This window comes from Penicillium argentinense, assembly GCF_028826775.1.
Source record: "Penicillium argentinense strain IBT 30761 chromosome Unknown utg000003l_segment0_segment0, whole genome shotgun sequence".
Lineage (NCBI taxonomy): Eukaryota > Fungi > Ascomycota > Eurotiomycetes > Eurotiales > Aspergillaceae > Penicillium > Penicillium argentinense.
The window spans coordinates 2,250,586-2,262,712 of NW_026622662.1; the positions used below are offsets into that span (position 1 = coordinate 2,250,586).

The following is a 12,127-nucleotide window of genomic DNA, read 5'->3' on the forward strand; positions in this document are numbered from 1 at the left end:
GCATGCTCCGGACGATCCAAAATTTCCGATCATTTCCTTGTCATTGACGTGTTCATACTACTAATTACATCCCACTTGGGCTGTGGATTTCCGCCAAGACACGGTCCAGATTCAATTAGACAAGAGACAAGAGAAACCATCAAAATTAATCACGGAAGTGTTTCACCGAAAACCCCGCCAACTGAGTCCCTGCATTGACATCCGTCGGCGATCGCGACCAGTTCGTCTTGATCCGCGCCCGCGTCCACTCCGGAGCAGGGACATCGATTTCATTGTTCTTGCCCTCCTGGTAGTACCCCAAGCGCCGGAGGAGGGGACTGTCAAAGCTCTTCAAAGTCAGTCGATCGCTAGGCCGCACAAAGTACAACAGACCCAAACGGTCTTGCATTTGCTGGTCCTTGGGAGGGACCGTGACGCGATGCACGCCACTCTTCAGATACCCGTTGGAGAGGATGGACAGCATATCGGCGATGTTGACAGACATAGTGCCTTCAGGAATCCGAATCCATTCCCAGGGGGAATCCTCGTATTTTTTCACCTGGAGGGCGGCGACCGGCTGTTGGAAAAGGAACGTAATCGTGCCGTTGTCAGTGTGGCCGCGCGAATAGAGGTCCTTGAACTGCTCGTTCACCTCCGCTGGACGGGCGCGGTACATCATGTAGCGGAGACCGCTGTCGCAATTCGACTCGTACCGATGACCGTCTGAGATCTGGTCTTCGGGGAGCTCGAGGATGATGGCGAGAAGCTGAAGCAATTTGTACCCGATGTGCTCGTGGACGTGGCGGTGGAACCGTTCGATCTCTTGCCAGCGCCGACGGAATACTTCAGGGTGGTCGCGCTCATACTGCGGCAAGAACTTCATGATGTTGTAGAACTCAATGTTGTCCCACAGACCCGGGAGGACTTGAATGGATCCCAGTGGCCGGTAGCCATTGTAGATGCCCTCTTCGAGGGGTGCTCGGTAGGACCTGCGTACGTCTTCCGGCAGGGCGAAGAATTCACGTCCGATCGCGTAGTGACGATTGATCTCGTCTTGACTGAGGCCGAAGTTGGTGACGTAGAAGAAACCTTTTCGGGTGAGTATCAACAGGGGACTTTACTAGTCGGCAAGGGCATCACCTACCCACGTTGTGCGCCGCGTCTTTCAACTGAGCCGCGAGTTTTTCTTTACCCCCAGGTTTATCGAATTCACCAAGATCGATAATGGCCAAGTCTGCATAGTTGACTATTTCACCATTATGTATGAGCCCCAAAGAAATACATACATCATCTAGACCAGGACTTACTGGGCTCCTTAGTCTCTGGTGGATGGACATAGAGCGGGAGGGGAGCAGACTGGGTCTGGATGGTTTGTGTCGCCATATTCGCGTTGAATGGTCCTGACTGGAAGGGCTGGTGAGAAGTAAAAGAGGTGTGCCCGATCGGAAACTATATGTCGTAACTGGGGGTGAAAATGTCGAACGAGGTAAATACCGACTAGTGGTATGAAGGAGGATGCAGATGTCATCAACACCCAAGGATCCTCAGCCAGCCACGGAGAAGTTATGCGGTCATTGCCAAGAAACAGGCACAGATGTGGACCAAAAGATTGTAAATTACAGTAGTGTCCTGACGTGCAAAGTGTGTCCATCGTTAAATGTCAGGATGTCGGATACGTGTATCATCTAGTATCGAGGGACGGCCAATTGATGCATGAGATGGATTAACGAGAGTGTGTCTGTGTGTTCCCGATCTGTTGAAAAATGATCCAGGGGCTATAAACTGCGTATTACATCACAGTTCTTCCGAGAATGACCCGAATTACCATACAATTACTATTGCAATGTGGGTGGATGCTGAATAACCAAGAGCAGTGGAGAATCCACAGTATTTTACCTCTCTCAGAGTTGACACACCCCCCAGCATCCGCTCTCATTGCTGAGGTTATTCCAACAAAGTGTGGATATCCTCCATTCCCAGTTGTTGCAGGAACTCGGTGTGTTTCTGTCGTGGGAGCTGCTTTGTTAGGCCGTCCGCGGCCATATCCTTTGTTTCCACCCATTCAACATGTATCCGGCCAGTTTGAACCTCCTGTCGAAGCCAGTGATGGTGTATGTCGACATGACGAAGCTTCGTACGTAAATGAGGTATTCCCCTGGTGAGTATACCAATCGTTTGCTGGTTATCGCAATTGATCGATAAAGGGTGTTCAGGATCAAAGCGGATGGATAAGAATAGGCGCTTCCACATTTCCATGGTCTTCGCGGCTTCCGAAATCGCTAGCAGCTCTGCTTCCGTGGTGCTAGTGGTAACCGTACGTTGCTTGCTGGCACGCCAATCAACCGCTCCACCAAACATCTTGCAGATATATCCTTCTGAGCTCTTCCTATCTCTGTTATCCGCAAATGATGCATCGCTGAAGAAGGATACTGCTTCAATGTCTCCATGTGGACGTGAGCGATACGTCAAAGCAAGAGAACGCGTGTGATATAGATAGGTAATGACCCTGTTGATGGCGTCAAGGTGCTCAGGTCCTGGATTTGTGAGGAATTGTGCAAGCGCAGAGGTTGCTTTTGCTGCATCTGGTCTGGTGATTGTGGTAGCATATTGCGTTGATCCAACTTTCTGCTGATACTCATGGATCTGCTGTCGAGTTGCTTCTCCTTCATATGGCTTCAGTGCCAGTGCTGAGGGCAGTGGGGTGTCAACTTTGCGGCCATTTGTGAGATGGTACCGGCTTGCCATAGAAGAGATATAAGAGTCCTGACAGAGCCAGAGTGCTTTCTCCTGCCGATCTCGAACAACTCGGATTCCAAGAAACCACGCTGCTTCTCCCATGTCACGTAGTTCCCACTGCTCATTAAGCTTCTGGCGCAGTTCCGTTGCGCGTGTGCGCTGGGCTGGATGGTTGACGATGATGATATCATCCACATAGAAGAAAACAATGATGCCGTTTGTGGAGAAGAGGCAGAGGTCTTCCTGTACAACTTGTAAGCCAAAAGAAGTCAGGACCTTAGAAGCTTCTTGTTGCCATAGCCTTGGAGACTTTCGTAAGCCATAGAGAGCTCGCTTGAGTTTCCAGCACTGCCTCTGTTCCTTGAAACCCTCTGGCATCTCAGTGATGATCTCCTCATCAATCCAACTATTAAGGAATGCATTGACAGCATCATACTGGTAAGTGTCAAGGTCAAAAGCAGCCACTAATGAGAAGACTGCTCGTGCAGTGCGTGCAGCGAGGGTTGCCGAGTATTTCTCCTCTGTGGTAAGTTTCTGGAGATCTCCTCGCACGCAGATTCTGGCCTTGAGCTTGCTGAGATAGCCATTGCTATCAACCTTATAGTTGAACACCCAACGGAGTGGTAGAATCTGTATGCTGTGGTCATTTGGTCGTTGTATGACCTCATATGTGCCTTTCCTGTTGATTGTCTGAATTTCAAGAGCACAAGCTGCCAGGAATCCCTCTCGGTAAGGATGGTTCATCATCTCCTTCCAGTTTCCTGGCTCTGGAGGTAACTCATCCTGATGCACTTGCGCGTGTGTGCGGGAGCTGTTTAATCCAGTAGCGAAGGCTGCGAGTACGCTATCCTCTTCCTTCTCAGAGATAGCTTGAAAGCTGACAAAGTTGTCATCCTCTCTTGTTCGTCGTTTTCTCGTTCCTCTCACAATGTTTCGTTCTGAAATGTCACCATCGATATCTCTAGGTGCTCTGGGAGTCTCCTGTGCGGGTGATGCAGCTGTGAGCTCATTTTGAAGCTGCTCAGCATGGTCATATGACTCCCGTGGCGGTGAGCTAGGGAATGTTCCTGGTGGAAGCGAAGGTGCCCGTTGCTGTGATGCTGATGGCGTTGGTGAAGGTGTAGCCATCTGTCGTCCCTCCTTCTGTTGCGAATTTGTTGCTTTTCCTGCTGAATGTCTTGCTGCTTGTTCATGCATGTTCTCAGCAGCGCTTTCTCTGCTTCCTGCTTCATTTGAGGAAAGAGGGACTATCTGGTGTTGTATCTCCTCTTCCTCATCCTGTTCAGTGATCCAAGGCATTGATTCAATTATATCGCTGACTGGTGGTTTGTCTAGTTCTCGTGGGTTGAAGAACTGGTTCTCATCAAAGACAACATCTCGCACTGCCCGTACAGCTCCTCTCTGTGGAAACCATACTCTCCAGATATTTGAGGCTTCATAGCCAACGAGATAACCGATCTCTGCGCGAGGCTCCATCTTCGCTGCATTCGGGATGCCCTGCTTGCGTACATACGCTCTGCATCCATAGATTCTGAGGTTGGCAAGGTTGACTCGTGGTGGTTGGTCTTGCTGGACATGAAGTGCTTCCTGGTATGGGACAATCCACTTTCCATCTCTCATCCTCGTGGGCGATCTGTTAACTATCCAAACAGCTGCTTTGACTGCTTCTGGCCACAGGTCTTTCGGAAGACCTGCATCCTGCAGTAGTGCGCGTGCTATAGTGACTATCACCCCCCCAGATCGCTCCGCGAAGCCATTTTGCTCTGGCGTTCCAACGACGCTATGCTCAACAACAAAGCCTTCCTCTGCTAGGAATTGCTCTACCGTACGACCTGCTGAACGCTCATTATCATAGCGAAAGGCTCGGATTGGTAGGTTCCACTGGGTCCTCACATATGCACAGAAGAGTGTCACAGCTTGCTGACAACCACTTTTCTTCTCGTGAGTGAATGCTGCATGGAATCGAATTCCATCCACATAGAAATGGGATAACCAGCGATCACCATTATAGGCAGGGTCAATTTGAACAAGGTCAAAGTGTATTCTCCCAAATTTCCCGTATGTGGCTCCCTGTGGTCTTCTTGATATCTGACGTTTCGCAGAGGTGATCTGACAGACCTCACATCGTTCAGGGTTACCATGAGAGTTGTCTTCACTCTTTCCATCAATTTTGACTCCATCCACCATCGCTGGCAACAGTTCAATCTTCTGGCTATATGCGTGGCCTAGCCGACGATGCCAGCGCCTGGCTGATGCTGCTGAAATGAGTGGCTTTTCTGACTGCTTGGTGGCAAAGGCTGCATCAGAAGAGCAGTATTCCATGAAGTATAATCCCTTTTCCTTTCGCACATGTAACACTGGACTGTCGCTGTTGTTGACAATGGCTTTCTTGCTAGGATTCCACCAATATCCTTTATCCTCAATCTTTGAATAGGATATCAGATTGGTATGGAAGCCCGGGGAATAATGAACATTGGTGAGCTCTACCACTTGAGGCTCGCCAGTTTGAGGGTCCTGGCCTACCATGTCCACAGTGCCATACCCTGTAGTAGCAGTCATAGTATCACCTGTTTTAACAGAGCTTTCCCCTTTGATGAACACTTTGAAACGCCCACGATCATTACAGATATGCAGGGTAGTGCCTGAATCAAGAATCCAGCGATTTCTCAGCGGTTTGGCCACCTGATGCTGACCAGTTGATGCTGCAGCTGCAATGAAGAAGCTAAGCTTCTCTTCTGATACTGCTAATTGAGCCTGCGCTGGTGGTGCTTCCTTCTTTTTCTCCATCAGCTGCTTGATCTTCTGTTGATCCTGAGGACTCATTTGCTTGATAGCATCAGTTAAGCGCTTCGCAATTCCTTCTCTTGGCTTCCAGTCGTCACTTCGCAGGGTCTCATCAATATACCAGCACTCCGAGTAGTGGTGTCGAGGGTATCCGCATGGGCACTTCGTTCGATAAGTCTTCTCTGTTTTCCCAGTTGGCTTTGCCTCTTTCTGACCATCCAGGGTTGCGAAGGCCATCTTCGGTTGCTTCTTTCCAGAAGTGAGTGCTAGATCTCCACGGCGGCTGCGATAATCGGCAATAACCTCATGAAACGTAGCAGTCGTGTTCATACGAAGCTCACGTCGCCATCCCGAGCAGAAGGTGTCATCTAGCCCCTGCACAGCATCTAGGAAGTCATGAATAGCATCATCTTTCTCAATACAGTCAGGAACCTTGGCAGCTTTTGCCTCCTCATATAAGCTTTCCCACTGTGTGAGCCACTGATCAATGCTAACATCTCTCGCAGGTTGCCTGATCATCAATCTCCACGCACGTCGGAGCTCCTGTCGTCGATTCTCAGGCTTTGGCTTGAATGTCTCCGCCAGTTTCAATAGCTTCTTCCTTGGAGTTTCCTCATCGACAATAAGATAGTGAAACTCAGTGGCTACTGAACGGGTAATAAGGCTATTCATGCGCGCCATAGCCTTAACAAGCCGCTGTCGCTTTGTTTCCTGCCGCTCATACAGCTGTATCTGCAACTGCCATCTCCTTAACTCATCATCAGTGAGATCCATGATATCCTTCTCTCTACCGCGATGGTCCACAGGCATCATAGGTTCCCGATGTGCGATTGGAAGCTGTTCAACTTCTTCGTCCGACTTCTCGAGGTCAAGATAATTCCACACATCTTCAGATATGGCTGCTGACCTGATATGTCCTATCCAGATCCTCCACTGCGATTCCGCCCGTAGTTTCTGATCGGGTGGGATCATTGCCATCTCCTCTCTTTGTGAATCGGCCATCCTGTCTTCTCTCGCGATGATACTGATACTGTGTTGATACTAGGTTCAAGGGTACGGGATTGCTGCGTTGAGCGCGGGGCGAGGTTCCAATTTCTCGCGTGATGCGTGCGTTCAGGGGTATCCCGATCGTGCGAATCGCTGCTGCAGTGCTGCCAGGGGTGGTACGCTCGCAGTTACACGTGTGCGGCGCGGCTAACCGGGCTCATAACTGTCAGGATGTCGGATACGTGTATCATCTAGTATCGAGGGACGGCCAATTGATGCATGAGATGGATTAACGAGAGTGTGTCTGTGTGTTCCCGATCTGTTGAAAAATGATCCAGGGGCTATAAACTGCGTATTACATCACAGTTCTTCCGAGAATGACCCGAATTACCATACAATTACTATTGCAATGTGGGTGGATGCTGAATAACCAAGAGCAGTGGAGAATCCACAGTATTTTACCTCTCTCAGAGTTGACATTAAAGCCAATCAAAATCAAGTCTCTGAGCCCTGAGTTTTGATTTTCATCGGGAATCCCATGTTTCACCGACCACCCGTGTGTATAATCCATACTTCAGCTGAAGCCAACACAGCCCGAAGCCCATTCCCAGGATCTTGCGTCAATACAAAACACGATGAGGGGCAAGGGAAGGGAATTGGGGAATCAAACATGTAGATCAACATTGAGTTCTGAAAAATTGTATTGAATCCTTCTTCCAAGCCCCCCTTGTCGACTGGTAAGTAGACTCCCTAGAGAAGACGGGCATAAATAGCTAGATCTAACAACAACAATCTCTGGCCAGTATCTTGTGACAAGAGCCATTATCTACAATTGGCAATGACTCGGGCTGGAGTCCAACCAACCGACGTTCGGTTTGTGTCCGGACTCTCGGGTTACTTTCACAAAGACCTCCAAGCTGTGAAACTGAGCCCCGAGTATAATCCTCTCGTTAATAACATCGCCGCTGTCACCCCAGGATTTGAAAAGGTCGTCCAGGCAGGCGAAGTCATTTCAATCCTGATTCGTCTCCCAAATGGCTCCGTGGCCATCGGTGACTGTGCCGATGTCATCTTCTCCGGGGCTGCGTCGCGCGACCCTTTATTCATACCGGCACAGCATCTCCCATTCTTGAACGACGTGATTCGACCTTGGCTTCTCCAATGCGACGTTTCCACGTTTCGTCCGAATGCCGTCGAAGTGGATGCGCCATGGCATGCTCTGGGGAACAAAAGGCTTCACACGGCCGTTAGATATGGCCTCACTCAAGCGCTGCTGTCAGCCACGGCTCTTTTCTGGCACTGCACCATCTCCGAGGTCATTTCTCGTGAGTGGATGCTGAATATCAGTACCCGCCCAGTAGGACTTCTTGCGTCCTGCCACCGCAACGATCAGCTGCAGCTGGACAGAATGATCATGAAACAAGTGGCACTTTTGCCTCATGCATCTTTTGTCCATGTGAATGATATCGGACCGAAAGGACAAGCCCTACTTGACTATGTACACTCGGTGTCAAAACGAATCCAAGAACGCGGGAACCCGAAGTACCGACCACGACTGCACTTTGATGTCTATGGCACGATCGGAGACGCTTTCACCGACAACAAGATCCCAGACTTCTTGCAGCTAGTTGAGCGCGCTGCGTATCCCTATGACATCCTCATTGAATCACCTATTGTCGCAGCCACCAAAGAAGCGCAAATCAAGCGTCTCCGCCAACTGAAGAAAAGCCTCCATACTCGAAACATAAACGTCAGAATTGTCGCGGACGAGTGGTGCAACACTCTCCAAGACATACGCGAATTTGCCGAAGCCAACGCGGTGGACTTTGTCCAAGTCAAGCTCCCGGACCTGGGGAGTCTGCATAATTCCATCGATGCGGCCATATACTGTCGATCGCAGAATATCGGATGCTGTCTTGGAGGATCTGCCAACGAAACCGACATCTCAGCTCGGATTACGGCCCAAGTCGCATTGGCAACGCAGCCAGACTTTCTCCTTTCAAAGCCGGGGATCGGGGCTGATGAAGGGGTGATGATCTTGACGAATGAAATGCTCCGAACGTTGGCGTTGGTGGAAAGATTCGATTGCGTTTCTAAGCAAAAGGATCATGAATCAGAGTCAACGCTGTTGGGGGTCCAGCCTAATAGAAACGGCGCACACCTGTGACAGGGTATGGTTGAATATGGTGGACTGGCATCAAGCTCTAAAGTTGAGCCTTATTGCTATTTCATACACGATTACGCTTTCAATATATTTGACTCCATCCAAGTCAACTCCGAACCTTGTCCATATAGTGCAACTCCAATGCCTATCTAAGCAGTAATAGTTCCCGGCCAAAATGAATGACGTATCACCGATCTCAATGAGACCAGCCAAGTACAGTGATGCGACATAAGTTTTTGCACCCCCCTAATAGACCCACCCACCTACCGCCTATACCGCTTTCCTAAAACGCGCTCCGCAGTAACACGCTATAATTCGCATTACGCGTATTACTTTTTAAATATAGCTTCTGTTATTATATCACTTACTTTTACCTCCTTCTACGCTCTTTCTACACTATAGCACGATCAAACGAGCTTACCCCAGCTATTCGCGAACGGATATGCGAGCTACACGTAATCGGATAGGGATATAAGTGTATCCACGGCCGATATCCCTATATTCCACTATCTACTATCCGATATACTGTTAAAAAGGAGCATAAACGACGATAGGGCGTCTCTAAGGCTCGATCTAGCCGGCTAAAAAAGCTTACTAAAGCCGATAAAGACCGGATTTTGAATACGATTTATAGAGACCTAAAGATCATATAATAAGACCTTCTTATAGAGGTCGATTATAAGGTTAAATATCGCATAATCTAATAGTTATTATAAGCCGTGAACTTACGAAAGTAGCACTATAGTTAGCGGCCTTATTTAACCGAGGAAACTGCTTTATAACGCCTTTGATAGGCGTTTTAATATCGATATTTTATACCTAAGGATTGGGCCTAAGTTTATTGGTCTGATAAGTATATAGTTAAGCGTGGGATCGGTGTTCGCCGAGAATAGTCTTTTATACGCCTAAAAGATTAGCTAAAAGCTAAATAATATTAAGGATTACTTTAACGTAGGAAGCAAGTAAAACAGATATTTTAGGCTACGTTTTTAGGCTCTAAACAGAGTACTAGATTGATTCCTCTTTTTAGAGATCTAAGATCTGAATAAGGCAGTATAAATCGCTTTATTATTAAGGAATTATATCGCCGGATCTTACCCATTTTAATAACGAACGAAGATAGCATTTTTTCGCACGATAACGCGCTAATATATACTGTATATATTATTCGAGAGGCTATTACTAAGATGAATATCGAGGTTATAGAATAGCCACCTTATTCGCCTAATTTGAACCCAATTAAGAACCTTTAGGCGTTATTAAAGGGTAAGATATACGAAATTCGACCTGATCTTATCTATATAAGGAATAACGACGAAACAAAGGAGATTTTGATGGATACTACGCAGCAAGTATGGGACTAACTGGAAATAAGGCATCTACAGCACCTATCAGAAACAATGCCCTATCGTGTGGAGGCTATTATTGAGTCTCAAGGCTGGTATACCCCTTATTAGCTATATTGAATCAATTTTGTGGAGGTTTTGGACCGGCAGAATATTAGATAATCTAGGTGGTGTGGGGCTAGGGGGTGCAAAAACTTATGTCGCGTCACTGTACATTGGAACTTCTGCTCATTACCCAAAAACTCGTAATTCTGTATTAGCTTCCCACTAGGAAGGTGGCGTGGCGGGGTAAAGAGAGAGAGAGAGAGCAGCGCAGATGAATGATGCGATGCATAAAGTGGGTAATAAGCCTTGTCAGTGCTGATCGCTAATGGATACAGCGCTAACTTGAGGCCTATCATCGGTTTATTTAGATTGAGAATCCTAGCCTGTCCTCGGAACTACCTCGACTCAATATCTGCCGCAGGGCACGATTTTTTGTTTCAAATTGGCAAGTGGGTGGAGGAGTGACTGGGGCTAATGCAACGGAGCTAGCATGGCATAAACTTCCATGAGATGCAGATCGGCCCCTTTACACGTCATGCACTAATGCATGTACGAAGTGGGCCTGTACAAAGTACATAAATGTAGGAACAATTTGAGGAGTCGTATCATTACAACAGCTCCACGACTATACTCCCTACCTACCTAGTGTAGTGAGGGATCAGCTGATCTGATGTGATGCCTAAGAAATAGGGCTCCGTAACTTCGGTACGATGGATTTGGCTTCGCGCGGCATCAGATAGAATATCCAACTACCCTTCACATTCTGGTTCAAGAAGCAGATGTTTACCATTCGGTTTTATACCACCATGCATGCTGCATACTAGGTCGACATCATGAGCCCTCCCTGCCGCCAACCGTGCTACCTTGGTATGACATGGTGCGGTGTTTGGCTGCTCCCTCTCGTCCAGTCTGTTCCGCAGACCGCCATCGCGCATCCCTCTCTTCACTAGGTAGGTATTCTGGCTAGGAATTCCACCATATATGTCCTCCCAAGGAAGCTGATACATACCCAGATAGCCCTGCCGTTATTTGAGAATTCAGAATTACATATAAGCGAGATTTATACATATTGTTACCATACAGCCCCCTGCAGTTTGGCCCAGAAAACAGTGGAGATGTGGGCATCTGGACCCTCACGGATGGGTTTGATGTAGGATTATCCATCTCCTCGAGCGGGACTAGGTACGTGCGATATGCAACGTAATATATCTCCACAAATACTGTCTAGGACCCAAGGATTTGTTGTCGAGGACTAAGCGAAAGGCGGGCCCGACCCAGAATATTACGGAATACAATAAGAGGCACAGGAAGAAATCTCTCAGCGTCTGCGGTTGCCCAAATCCACCTTCGCCCTCCTCTTCCTTACCACAACCGAACCGTTGAATCCATCATGGCCATCATTACTGCAGCCAAGGCACGCGAGGATTTATTCACCAAAGAAACCCTGGGAAAATTCAGCGGCGACGTGTATTTCCACCCCCTGCACAAAGACGAGCATGTATCAATTCTCGACGTCCAATTCGCCCCATGTGCCCGGACACACTGGCACAATCATGAGAAAGGCCAGCTCCTGGAAATCACCACTGGCTCGGGCTGGGTCTGTGACAAAGGACAAGAGCCCCGGAAAGTGGAAGCGGGCGATATCGTGTGGTGCCCCCCTGGTACGGTCCATTGGCACGGAGCGGGTGACGGCGGGTCCATGATTCATCGTGCTATTTCATTTGGGGGCATGGAATGGTATAATCCAGTCTCGGCGGATGATTTGAAGGGCGTCAATTAAGATCCTGTAATTACATACAATCAGTTGATCCGGTGTATATGTACACCGTCCTGATGAATGCCCTGAAACGAACGAAGTGAGAGGAAGGAAACGTCCCGCACGTGACAAAAAACTGCCCTGAAACGAACGAAGTGAGAGTAAGGGGAAACGAATGCCCTGAAACGAACGAAGTGAGAGTGCCCTGAAACGAACGAAGTGAGAGTAAGGGGAAACGAATGCACGTGACACGAACTATATATTTTTTCATATTTTCGCGACTCAACAGACTGCCAAAAGTCCATACAAAATCGTGGCGAAAATGGACCG

At 48.3% G+C, this 12,127-nt stretch overlaps 3 protein-coding genes across 3 annotated transcripts; 2 read left to right on the forward strand and 1 right to left on the reverse strand.

Annotated features, from left to right (window-relative positions):
• Positions 1-145: 145 nt before the first annotated feature.
• N7532_002939 (uncharacterized protein) lies at positions 146-1,362 on the reverse strand (the record flags this gene model as incomplete). The annotated part of the gene is made up of 3 exons (XM_056615433.1): positions 146-1,068; positions 1,124-1,225; positions 1,287-1,362. 3 exons carry the CDS (start codon positions 1,360-1,362, stop codon positions 146-148), a joined length of 1,101 nt encoding a protein of 366 aa, XP_056478405.1.
• Positions 1,363-7,324: 5,962 nt separating this feature from the next.
• On the forward strand, positions 7,325-8,653 carry N7532_002940 (putative methylaspartate ammonia-lyase; the record flags this gene model as incomplete). Its single annotated transcript, XM_056615434.1, has 1 exon — positions 7,325-8,653. The coding sequence occupies one exon, from the start codon at positions 7,325-7,327 to the stop codon at positions 8,651-8,653; it is 1,329 nt and encodes a 442-aa protein (XP_056478406.1).
• Positions 8,654-11,431: 2,778 nt separating this feature from the next.
• On the forward strand, positions 11,432-11,821 carry N7532_002941 (cupin domain-containing protein; the record flags this gene model as incomplete). The annotated part of the gene is made up of 1 exon (XM_056615435.1): positions 11,432-11,821. One exon carries the CDS (start codon positions 11,432-11,434, stop codon positions 11,819-11,821), a length of 390 nt encoding a protein of 129 aa, XP_056478407.1.
• Between the last annotated feature and the right edge of the window lie 306 nt (positions 11,822-12,127).